The 13,698-nt window shown below is 37.9% G+C and overlaps 1 protein-coding gene across 5 annotated transcripts in view; it reads left to right on the forward strand.

Moving 5' to 3' along the window:
* Nucleotides 1–13,698, forward strand: part of TBC1D5 (TBC1 domain family member 5) — a 314,125-nt gene that overhangs the window by 109,343 nt on the left and 191,084 nt on the right. For all 5 annotated transcript variants that reach the window (XM_063128520.1, XM_063128512.1, XM_063128544.1 and 2 more), the window contains exon 3: nucleotides 5,966–6,100. In XM_063128520.1, coding sequence (XP_062984590.1) covers nucleotides 6,001–6,100 — 100 coding nt within the window. In that variant the 5' untranslated portion in view covers nucleotides 5,966–6,000. The remainder of the gene's footprint in view (nucleotides 1–5,965; nucleotides 6,101–13,698) is intronic.

The following is a 13,698-nucleotide window of genomic DNA, read 5'->3' on the forward strand; positions in this document are numbered from 1 at the left end:
GCTTGAGCCCTCTAATAATTTCAGTTGCTCTTTTCTGCACATTTTCCAGCTATATAATACCTTTTTTAAAAAAAGTTTGGCGATCAGAACTGTATACAGTGTTCCAAGTGTGGTTGCACCATAGATTTGTATAAAGGCAATATGTTGGCAGTTTTATTCTCAATTCCTTCGCTAATAATGCCTAACATGGAGTTTGCCTTTTTCCCTCTTCCTTTTTTTTAAAAAAACAGCAGGCGCACACTGAGTTGACGTTTTCATAGAGCTGTCCACAACATCTCCAAGATCTCTTACTGGTTGGTCACCGCTGGCTCAGTTCCCATCAGATTATGCTTGAAGTTGGGATTTTTTTGCCCCAGTGTGCAGCACTTTACACGTTGATCCACATTTGCCATTTAGATGCCCATTCTCCCAGTTTGGAGAGATCCTTTTGGAGGTCCTCACAATCCTTTTTCGTTTTAATCACCCTAAATAATTTGGTGTCATCGGCCAATTTGGCCACTTCACTGCTCATTCCTAATTCGAGATCATTTATGAACAGGTTGAAAAAACATTAGTCCTAATAAAGCTTGGTTGATTTCCTGGACAACGCTGTGATCCACAAACTCAGTGTGGTTAATAACCCATGGGCAAATAAGCCATGTTGCCAGTTACTCATGCCCTGATTACATCCATACTACTGTAATGTATTCTACATGGGACTGCTTTTGGGCAGGGTTCAGAAGATTCAGCTAGTTCAGAATGCAGCTACTTGGTAAATGGCTTTAGATCCAGTTACTTGATAGACCACTTGAGCCCATATGAGCCTGCCTTGATCTCACCTTGAGATCAGCCACAAAGACCCTGCTGGCAGACCTGCAAATAGATACAACCAAGTTGGCAGGAACACAAGACAGGGCCTTCTCAGTGGTGGATCTCCCTCCCCTGAGAGAGATGTCTAACTCCCTCCCTATTTTCTTTTAGGCAGCCCTAAAGACATTTTAGTTCAATCTTCCCTTGGTTAGGAAATGGTGTCTTGTTTTTAGAACATTTTATGGTTTTGTGATGTTTGGTTTTAGCTTTTTAATTTTTCTGTGGTTCATTCATTGCTTTGAGTAAAGGCTTCATATGTTTTCACACGTGGATTTTTTTGTTGCAAGAATGAATGTAGCTTGACATAAAAGGTTCCAAAGAATGCAAATAGTTTGGCTCTCGCACATGCATGTTGAGCTTGTGAGCTTGAATGGATTTAGCATGAAAGGGAATATGTAAAAAGAAAGCAGATGTTTTGAAATATCTTGTAAATGCAGATATAGCAAAAAAAATATTATGTGTATTCATGGAAGCTTGACTTACAAATGGATTCTTCAGATGCACAGGAGATTAACAATGCCTGCCAGAATTTTTGGATCAGGATTTGGAAATGACAGAACCTCAAGTTGGTATTTAACACAAATTGTATCCGTTAGTTTGTTTGGTAGCACGTTTAGTGATATCTAGAGCTTTTTACACAAATTCCAGATCACTTTAAAAAAAAAACATTTAAGTGGAGATAATTTCTATGTGGGCAAACCCATTTCTAGGCTTTGAACCAGAAGGTAACTTACTTATTTTTGCTCTCTTTAAACATTTTTAGAAACTGTCCTGACTTGAAAATAAGGTTGGGTTTGCACAGCCTATTAGATGTTGGCATAAGATGAATATGGGTCTCTTAAAACTCTTTCTGTTGGGAACAAAGGAAGGTATTTTGGAAGTTCATGTCTATTGAACACCAGCAGAACTAGGTAGATTGAAAACCTACATTATTACCTGAAATACAGAGATTGTAATATGCAATATCAGGCAGAGAAGATTTCTCAAATTCCAAGGTTATTGCCTCATTAAAAAAAATGATGGATTTCGGACTTGAGATGTGAATTCTTCTGTTAGCCAGAACTGTTTCCCTGATCTAACTGGGGTCATACACATTTGGAAACAGTCTTCTGCACAGATATCCCTAGCTAAATGGGAAACTCCATATGAAAAGAGAAGGTACCCGGGGTCATCCAGTGAAGCTGAATGGTGGGGATTCAGGAGATGGCCACTAACTTGGAAGTACTTCTTCACACAGCGCCTAGTTAGCTATGAATTTTGCTACCACAAGACATAGTGATGGCCACCTACTTGGTTGGCTTTAAAGAAGATTAGATAAATTCCTAGAGTATTAGGCTATTAATAGCTATTAGTCATGATGGTTATATATTACCTCAAGTAATGTCATTTTCTGCAGAACAGGAGCAGGAGAAAGTGCTGTTGCATTTATGTTCTGCTTGTGGGCTTCCATAGTTGGCCACTGTGTGGACAGAATGCTGGATTTGATAGACCTTTTGTCTGATACAGCATGGCTGTATGTTCCCATGTTATGTATAGGTACACTTTGATTATATAAGCATTATAGCAAATAAGATGTGTACTTGTCTCATAAGCATTTTTTTTTTAAAAAAATTGTGGGTTTGACAGAAAAGAGGGTTTTCTGCATTTCGAAACACACACATACGCACCCACCACCACCACAGAGCTGGAGCAGGACTGCGTAGGGCGTGAGGGAGTAAAGTTAGGCTTTCCATGATTGTAATCAGTCGTGACACAGCTCTACTGCTTTTGTCGTAATGTTTTAAAGGTATTTATAATTTGAAAGTGTTTTAGATTGTATGTTTTTTTATGTAAACTGCTTGGAGATCCTGGGATGTCAAACAGTATAAAGTAGCTTAAATAAAATATAATAATAATAAATTAACTCTTATCCCAGATCCTGATGAAAACCATCCCCTGAATCTGGTATTAGTTCTGGAAGGGAAACTCCCATAGCTAATTGGAGCTTCCTTGCAGAAGTGAACTGCAAGTTCGGGTGTGTGTGGGATTTTCATTGAGGCTGTGGTATGGAGTAAAGAGTTGATCCCCCCCAACCCATGCACGGTGGACTCAATCCTCCATGAGCTCCCCACAGCAAGTATTTACATTTTTTAAATGTGGACATTAATTGCTTTCATCCAATTTACATCATATGCAGTTTGGCCCTAAGACTAAGCTCTTACGTTGCCTTGCCTTCCTACACACCACTGTTGAGGTAACATGAGATGCTTCAGAAAGCTTGGGAAGGACTCATTGGGTGGCTCCTCCCCATGCCACAGCATGGCTCAGTGTCACCTTGGTGACATGGAGAAGAAGCAGCGTTGCTGTGATCCCTGCCTTTATTTTTACAGTTACAGTAAAATAGTAAAATATTGCATTTTTAAGGGAAAGCAAGCAACAAGATTTACAACTCAATCTTATAAATGTTTGCACGGAAGGAAGTCTCAGCCCCACGATGTTCAATGGGATTTACCCCTTGTAAATTTGCTTAGGATTGCAGCCTTGGATGGATTGTAGCTCCTGAATCATACATTAGTACGGGTTTTTTAAAATATTAAGTAATGATTTTGTTAAATTACATTACCTGCAAGTTGAACAATATTTTGCAGGTTATAAACCTGTAAGAATTGCTCTTTCTCTAAGAAATGTCCCATGAGCCATCATTATGGTTTAATTTTCTTTCCTATTCGCTTAAAAATGTAAACACAAAAACTACCAAAACGATTACTTGTTATTCAGTGGTTGGATTAATAGGTATTGCTCATTGATTTTTTTTAACAATTTGCTTAGAATTTCTGATGTAAAAGTAATTTTTCCAATAGTCTTTGTGCTGCTACTTTAGGTAGAACTTTGTTCCTTTCAGATCCTTTTCATGTATCTCTGTCACAGTAGTTTTAGAGAGGACTATGGCAATGATCTTGTTTTGTTCAATTTTTGACACCAGTGGTAACTATTTCTCATTCCTTTCGGTGGTATTTTTAGGGTTAGGGTTGAGTACTAAATCTTAATGTACTCTCTGCATAGTAAGTTGCACTGCCAATTAGGAGAAGTGGCAGCCTTCTTTATAAGGTTGCAGGCTACTTTAAGAGCACAGTTCAAAGGGGAAATTAGCATCTTGTTAAAAGTTAAATAAGATAGGATTACCTGTTTCATACTATCATACATGGTATCTCTTGGTGGTTCCACTTAGACCCATTCTCTGATTAGAGTCCACGAGGGCAAGAGCTTTCAGCATGGTAGCCCCCCTCCTATAGAATTCCTTGCCTCTGGAGGTCAGGCGGGCATCAACTTTGTATTCCTTTCAGCGCCTCCTGAATACATCATTGTTCCAGGAAGCCTTTTCTTAATGACCAGCCACAAATCACTTTGCTTCTTTTAAAATCTATTTTAAAGTGTTTTATTCTCTTTTTATTTTATCTTGTACACCGCTACAAAATTTTGAATGGGGAGTGGTATATATATTGTAAATGAAATAAAATAAAGAAATAAATGGGAAATGAGCACAACTCTGCACATTTTGAGATTTCTTTCAACTGTTTCAGCCATGTAGTGAAAAGTCAAACCTAAATACAGGAAGAATTCTCACATTGATCCCAGAAGAGTTTCAGAATTCAATCCAGGAATTCTGAACATTCAGTCCAAAAACTCTAAATGAAGTGAGGCAGTCTAATCAGATCCACTTCTGTAGGATGTGGAAACAAATTAAGGAGATCTATCCGATAAACAAAGCACAGCTGGATGCTATGCGGCAGGCAATGAAGCTATGTGAGAGAAGCAAGGAAAACCTGGAGGTAAAGCTCCAGGTTTGGATCCAGACTAAGTCAAGCTTTAATCCCATTGAATTTGCTTAAAGATAGAACTTGAAAGGAGAGCCTTTAAAATGGAGCTGCTCCCTAGAAATCCCAGTAAGTTTCAGAAACAGTGTATTCAGCTTGAGACCCTTAGCAGTCACTTCCCAATGCTCTAGCCTCTATGCTTGACCACCTCTCTTGAACTCAGAACTGGTAACTCAGTCATATGCCACAGTCCTTTGCGAGGCACTGGAATGGTTGTAAGGAGCTGGAAGGTTGTGCTGCGTTATGCATGGAACCTGGTTGTGGAGTGGGGTGGGGTAGAGCTTTCTCTCAAAGTGAAATGATCTCTCTGGGCAATTGTGGCAACGAGGTGTTTCAACAAGAAAGTAGGGGACTCTGGCTCTGGAAATGTAGATAGTTGCCAGAGCTGCAATTGAGAATCATGCTAGGAAAGAGTCATGAGGAAAGGTATTAAACCCTGTGTTACTCTCAGAGCTGAGACACACCAGCACAAGGGATACGCAAGCAGAAAGAATGAACCACTGCTGCCTGAACTCCAAGGCATTCATAGTTTGATTGGCCAGTTCAAAGGCACCATTATGGGCTAGTCAGCTGATTGTGGGTTATGCAAGAGTTAAAGAACCCTTGCATAACTCTAAAACAGACCATGGCTTTTTCAAGAGCTTAACGCTCTCACCCGCTTCTCACAATCCCCAAGTGGGGCTTTCATATTCAAAATGGTATCCGCATGCACAATGTCCCATAGTGGGCTGTCATGTCATGCAAAGAGCTCTACTATGATGAAGGCAACATTTTTTGTCCTGGTTCACACATACACATACACACACACACACACACACACACACACACACACACACACACACCTAAACACCCCTTCAGATAATCAGACCACGAGATACATTTCTCAGAGGGGCAAGGTTTTCCACAATACATACACACACACGCATACCTTCCCTCAGCCACATTTCTATGACAGAAATTGCAGTTCTTTCTGTGCTTGAGTTTTTCATCTCTTTGCATCCATTATGCCATGATTGCTACATAGAGGCAAATGATTGCTACAGAGAGAAGAGGTATAAAAGGTGGAGAGAGTGTAAGGTTATCTGATATTTGAACTACGAAGACAAAAATGAGAATAAATATAATAAAACAGTCTTCATCATCCTTCCTGCTAAATTAGTAACTGATAGTAAAGATATAATTTAGATGAAATCTTGATTTTAATACAGTCCAGAATTAGTAGGCAGTTAGGATTAATCATTTGTTTTTGCTTTCTCTTCCAGGTAATTTCTACTTATTGAAAGTGACAAGTGTCAATATGTATCATTCCGTTCCTGGAACAAGCCATCCTTTGCAAACTGAAGAGCAGGAAATAGGCATTGATCCCTTGCAAAGTTATGTGAACAAACCTGAAGAAGGTGAGTTTACTGTTTCTATACTTACCATTTCAAAATCTTCAGAGAAGGTAAGTCTGTCTCTTTTCGATGCATACAAGTCCCCTAGCCCCCACCCCTAGCCCAGCAGTTGAATAGGGAAATTTTGATGTGTGTGTGTGTGTGTATAGTAGTCTGGCACTAATGAAAACCATGAACAGTCAACTTACAATTATGTAGTGAAACACTAGCCAAATGATTAATTCACTGTTATCCTTCTAATCATAAACCAAACAGTGATTTCACCATCAGAATATTGAAATAGCCTTTCTAAACATCATGCAAAGATGAGCACTTTAGCCAACTTCATTTTGCTTTCTTGATTTCCTATTATATTATTTGCTTTTAATGGTGTTTTTGTAATTTGTTTGCTAAAATAAAGGTTTGGCAATTTCCTATCAAATTTCGTTTGGGACTTTGATGCAACCCAAGCCGCAGTTTCCCAATTCCTTTACCTTCAGTTGTTAATAAAATAAGCAGATGAGTGTGACATTCCTATCCTAACAAGTTATGCTTTTGTATTATGTAATTCTCTATTTAAAATATTTGTATCCCACCTCTTAATCATACTGATTCTGAAAACCAACAATGTAATAAATACCACAATAAAATAATAAAAAACAAGAGCATTTAAATGACGGCAACAATGGAAACAGACGGTGACGGAATTAAAAGCAGCAACCTGGGTCGGAGGGTGCTGTTGCTCCTGTATCCTGCTTGTGGATTCCTGGTCAACAGCGGGTTGGCCAATGTGTGGACAGCGCTCGGCTAGGTGGACCCTTGTCTGATCCAGCATGGCTCTTCTTATGTTCTTAACAGCAAGTAAAACTAAAACCTGAGGAGAAAGGCAATGTTTTCAGCCTCTTCCTAAACATCAACAAGGAGCGAGGCAGGTGAATGGATTTGGCAAGGGTATTCCAGAGGTGAGGAGCTATAATTGAGAAGGCTGTGTTCCTCACTGCTTTCCTCTTCACTTCAGAAGGTGGGGTACAATGAGGAAGACCTCTGAGGATGATCTTAATAGTTGAACAAGTTGATGTGGGAACATCTGATTTTTCAGATATCTGTCTATAACACCCATGCAACACATAGATTTAATAGATTATGTATTTCCAGGTCTTTTATCATGGCTACACATATTAAGAATTGAAGGTGATATATTTAAAGTGCAGTGAAAAGATCGTACCTGGAAGAATGCCAATGCACGTGCATGTTACTTCTACTTCCTACATTTCTGTTATTACTGACTGCAGTAGGGCTTTTCAGATGTTCAGATGCATACCTAATACATAGAAGAGGAGGAGGAAGAGGATCATACCCGCTGACCTCAACCTCAGTGTGATTGCACCCTTAGCCCTGACCTTTGCATGTTCAATAGAGCACTGGAGACAGCTGACTATGCATATACATCTGAATGTGTGCAGGCAACCCTTTCTGATGCTCTAATAAATAATAATAATAATAATAATAATAATAATAATAATAATAATTTTATTTATTTATTACCCACCTCTCCCTCTGGATCAAGGCCGGGAACAACATAGAACACAAAAATATTATAAAATACATAAAACTGATTAAAACATATAAAACTAATATGCTATTAACATAACAGCCAAACATCTTAAAAACCATGGACTGGGTAGGCCTGCCGGAAGAGATCAGTCTTCATAGTTTTTTTATATTCAAAGACTGTTGAGTTGGTGAATCTCTCCCAACAGGCCATTCCACAGTCTGGGAGCGGCAGAAGAGAAGGTCCTCTGGGTAACGGTTGCCAGCCTAGTTGTGGCGGACTGGAGTAAACCCTTCCCAGAGGACCTGAGTGTGCAGGGCAGATTGTATGGGAGAAGGCAATCCCGCAGGTAACCTGGACTCAAACCATGTAGGGCTTTAAAAGTAATAACCAACACTTTATACTTCCCCGGAAACTAATTGGCAGCCATTGAAGTGATTTTAAAATTGGTCACCCCTAGGTGTACTGGTGACCAACCTGGCTGCCATATTTTGAACTAGTGTGCAAATCTTGAGGGAGGTGTGCTGAACGTATGCCCGCATTGAGACAGTTTGTTTGCAGGATAATTTTAAATAAACCAATGTGGCTTCTGGCATGTGCCATTTGCCCATTCCGTAATCCAACCCCTGTTCCTAGGTTGTTGTGTTATCCAAACCTGGAGAGAGTGGATTGTTGGCATGGTTAGCAAACTATCCTCAACCCTAAAACAGTGGATTCTGGTTGGTTTATTAACCATGCCTACAACCCATCCTTGCCAAGTCCAGATGACACCACAACCTCTTTTGATTGCTAAATTTTGTGAACCGCCCAGGGAGCTTCGGCTATTGGGCGGTATAAAAATGTAATAAATAAATAAAATAAATAAAATAAATTCACCAAGCCTGTACATAATTTTAATTGTTTTAATTGGTTTCACTGGTTTTAAATTCTATACTGGTTTTAGCTTATTAATGGTTTGATTTGTTTTTAGCTGTGTATATTTATCGTTTTATATTGTTTATATTGTTTGTATGATTTTACCTGTATGCCACCCTGAGATGGCGTACAGATATTATTATTATTATTATTATTTATTTATATAGCACCATCAATGTACATGGTGCTGTACAGAGTAAAACAGTAAATAGCAAGACTCTGCCACATAGGCTTACAATCTAAGGCGGGATACAATACAGGGCGGGATACAAATGTTTTAATAAATAAATGGGCTATGGAACGGGCACCCATGCTGCAGGCCATCATGGCTTAAAACAACTGTGTAAACCCAGCCAGTGACAGTGGGCATGTTCCTATTGCCTCCCAACTCCAAGTTAGCTTTAAGTGTGGTACCTGTATTCTGTAGGAGAGAGCAACACTTTAGACCTTGTCATTGTCACATTGTCCTTATATCCTGCCACGCCCTTACTGCTTGTACTCTTCTAGTCAATGAATACATGTGTCTGGAATTGGGGGGGGGGGATGTCTAAATGTCAGGTGGACCAGCCTTGTGCTGTTTCCAGAATGCCCTTTTAAATCTACCATTTTGTATGAGTATATATGTGTTTTAGCCATACACTATATAGTAGTGGCAATCTGCATCTAGCATTAACATAGTGTTGCTTGAACCAATGTAACTTCATTCTGCCAGTTTGCTATGTTTGTTTGTTTATTTATTAAAACATTTATATCCCACCCTATATCTCAGGGACCCTAGCGTGGCATACAGATAAAATCATACATATAAAACAGAACAAATATACAGTTCTAAAACAAATTAAGCCATTAAGATGTTAAAACCAATATGAAATTTTAAAACAGTAAAAGCCAGTTAAACAAGACAGTGTGCAGGCTGCTGGATTTAGCCATCAAAGGCTTTGTTAAAAAGCCATGTCTGAACCTGGCACCGAAATGAAGCCAGTGCCAGCTCCAGTCGGGCCTCCAGGGGGAGGGCATTCCACGGCTGGGGTGCCACAACAGAGAAAGCCCTCTCCCATATCTTGCATTGGTGGGGCACGGAGAAGGGCTTCCCTGACAGGTCTCAGGTCTCAGGCAGGCAGATTTATAAGAGTAGACATATCTGCATTTTGAAATTATGGTATAAGTAGCCTTCTTTGTCCATGCAAATGTTCCTACCTTGAGGGTACAAAAATAGAGAGGAAAGATATTATAAATCAAATGCCTGGTTGTGCATATCGGAATTATCCAAAAATCAATGGTCTCCCACAGTTAATGTAACTTAATGTAAATTATGCTTCTTATTACATGAATGCTTGGTTATATTATATATCGCATAAGCGCAACAGAAAAATAAGAATGCATTGTTTATATTTCAGTGTTGAAAATAATAGGTAGCTATTTTAATGAAAGGTTTTTATCTTCACAATAGCTTATTTTTGCAGCTAACGTTAAGCAGAAATTGAAAGTTTATTGTCTAGAACAGAACGATTGATATCTTCTGCACATCTTAGCTATGATCCATGGTTTTTAACCTCTTGGAAATATTTTAAATTTATTCTACTCTTTTCTTTTTCTTTTCTTTTTTTTGTGCCCAGAAGCAATTAGTTACCTAGACAGGAAAGTCTTACTAGTTTTTATCTGAACCTTAACATTGCTGTGACATACGAAGTTATTAGTATTGAATTGATGTTTAAAAGTGCCATTAATTCATTTACCCCAAATGTTCATTAACAATGTAAATGTATGCTGATGTTCTATGAGACAAGGAAGTGACTAATGACTCTTCGCACTAACAACACTTAAAATGAATAGAAACTTAAGATAGCTAATCTTGAAGTAATCAAGACCTTCATTCAGCTTGGCATCTCTGTATGCTCTAAAACAGCTGTCAACTGTTAAAAATATATACACAACACACAGATTCGCACATGCAAAGATAGAGATATGTAAATACATGGTTCCCCAAAGTCATAAAGGTTACCAACCATAGTACATTTTTACGTTCTATATGTAAATATTTTATATAAAGCATCCATTTCATCTTCATAGCTTTTTTACAGTGAAACACAAACTGCATTTTAATTTGGTGCCATATGCAGCCAAGATTTATCATCATTCTGTTTTATACTATTATTAAAAATAAGGTATACTGTGGATATTTGAGGTGGGATGGACATTGCCATGTAATTTTCCCAGCCTTAATGCTGCAACTCAGGAATTCAGTATTAAGAGGTAGCAATTGCTCTGTAACAAAGAGATAATCAGTGTTGCATGGAGTCGTCTATTGTAGGTGCTCGATCTATGTATAAAAGTGTCAAGTTATATTTGTATAACTATACATATAATTTCATAAATAGAGGTTTGTGGTACAGTAGATAACATACAGTAGATAAAGAAAACCATTTCAAATACAACTCAGATAAGGATGCTATAGATGAGCAACTAGAGTTCAAAGTGCATGTTGCATTATTCACGCTTTTTTTTTAAAAAAAAAAACCAAATTCAAGCAGTCTATTGCCCGATCTGCATGAAACAATACAGGTACAGTCATGACCCATTACTTACTATGGAAAAAATTCCTGTGCAATGAGAACTTCTGCCTACATCACTTATTCAACAGTACCCAAGAACTCCTTGTTCAAGAACTATCCATGGGATTGTTCCATAATAAATATCTCTGGGTGAGTCTCAATGGAAGCTTCGTAAGCTCTTTATCTGATGCTTTAATGGTAAATTGAAGGTGCAGAAAGCAACTCTTAAGAATTTGTACTTTATAGTAAGAGAAGGTATTCGTGTATCACTTCTCAACTTATATCTTACAACTGTGGTGTGCATGAAAGAGAGGGCCTTCCCAGCGGCCATTCCCAGGCTCTGGAACCCCCTGACAAGGGAGACAAGATTGGCCCCCTCTCTGTTGTCATTCCCACAGCAGGCAGAAATGTTTTTAGTCAGTCAGGCCGTTGACATATAAGCTTGTCTGTTGCTGAAGGGAGGTGAGGAGTTAATTGGTGCTGTTTATTTCTTTTATTGTTGTTTCTAATTCATTTGTTTTTCTGTTACGTTTTCATTAAGAATTTGTTTTTAATCTGTATTTCATTTTTAGCCACCTTGAGTGCTGATATTTTCAGTGGGATATAAATGAAATAAATAAATAATAAATCTTGTGATAATTGTTTCTGTCATTTTCTTCTTGCATAGTCTTCGCCTATCTTTTAATCGTTCCTCTCTTGTTATAGTTTCATGTACACTTTTGTTTTTAGTCTGGGTATTCTTCTGTAATTACATCTTACATTCAGTTGTGTATAATGTTATGAGGCTTAGTCTGTGAGACCAGCAAACAAGTCTGTTGTACAGGAGTTTTATATACACATAAGACTCGTTTTTAAGGCTGTCATGTGGATGTTTCTTAAATCATTTAGCATCTCAGGTGTAAATATAAGTGCATTTCTTTGCATACGTGGTTCATGTAAATAAATGAGTGTTATGAGTTGTTCAAGTGATAGGTCCAACTATGTAGATAGATACTCGCCAAGACAAGAATTCATTCTAATTTGGCAGATGTTTCGGCTATTACTCAAAATATTTGGTTGGAATAAGATACTGCTGCTGATGAACAATTAAGAACATTCACTACTGAAAACTTATCCAGTCTGCCATATTTTATTCTCTCTAAATAGCAGCAAAGCTTTCTTCTGCTTCCTCCAACACCAGATGCTTACTTAGCAAGCTTTTAATAGTCATTTATTAATAATAGCTTCTGTGTAGTTTGATTTTACTTCAACAGCTACAGATCTGTAGTGACAAAGGCCATTGGTAAATCACTTCTCCACTTACGTCTTGTAATAATTGTGCCTGTCACTTCCTTCTTAAATAGTGTTCTCCCCATGTCTTGTAATCACTTTAATATTTTCTTGTACAGTGTTCTTTTTGGGTAGAGCGTTAAACACAGAAAGAGCAACATTGGTGTTTTTTTAAAAAGAATTAACACAGTCATTTGAATAATACATTTAAATATATTTAAACCAAGTTAAGCAGCTCTATATTCCCATGTTACCTGTATTAGGTTGTACCTTGAGACCACTTTGATTGTGCCTTGAAGGTACTGCATTTGAACTCAGTTGAGGAGCTTAAGTACCCATTTAGAATATTCTGCTTTTGATAACCAACTCTAGGAGTTGTTAGAACATAGATAACTTTTTCGTATGACAGCAGTAATAGAAGAATGGTATCTTAAGAGTGATTATTGTGAACTTTATCTTTTAGTGATCCACTAAACATACCTGAAAAGTACACTTGCATGTCATTAAAAGAAATACCCAACCACTTTAAAATGGTTTTCTAATTATTCTTCATAAATCAAGTACTTTCATCCCACAAGCAGTTTTAGCCCAAACAATCTGCTGTATCAGGACGTTCTGGAAACATACACAGCAGACCATCTAGAGAATCTCCATTAAAACTGTTGTAGTACGTTTGGTAAAGACTCAATATCAAAGAAATACAAAGCTCCTATTGCAGGCCTTTGGATCCAAATTTATACATTTATTCAACATAAGATTGAAACATGTATCACACTTGAAGCAGAATTGAGTTGGATATATGTTTTGATAATAGTACTTGTAGATTTTTATAGGATAAAGACATTTTACCTGTCAAATTTTGCACATCAGAATTTTGTATTTCTTATTTTAAAGGAAATGTTTGGTTGCTGCATTGTTTGCCTTGGGAAGCAAAAATAGTTCTTCCGCCAGGTTTTCAGTTTGTGCATTTGAAAATACACTGCTACAGAAAACTAACCATTGTAATGTTGGAATAAAGCTTGGCTGCAATACAGAAAAGCCAGGAGAGGGAGAAAGAAAAGATGTGTGCGCATGTTTAGTCCTTTCTTCTTTGTTTATCCATTAGTAACTTCTAGTGCTGAATTGCCAATCCACTTTGGCACAGGAGCCAGGTTAGAACAAATCTAAGGAGAAAGCCCCAAATGTGTGTGTGCACTCAGCTCTTTTGGATTTGCGGCCCTTATTTGTCATTTAAATGTTAAGTTGCTATACAAATGCCAACATTTAGGCTTTGGACCAGTTGGCCTAATTCCGTCCTAAGTCTCTGTCCTCTAATATCCTTGCTGTCATTGTCT

The sequence above is a fragment of the Elgaria multicarinata genome, chromosome 1 (assembly GCF_023053635.1).
Source record: "Elgaria multicarinata webbii isolate HBS135686 ecotype San Diego chromosome 1, rElgMul1.1.pri, whole genome shotgun sequence".
In the NCBI taxonomy this organism is placed as follows: Eukaryota; Metazoa; Chordata; class Lepidosauria; order Squamata; family Anguidae; genus Elgaria; species Elgaria multicarinata.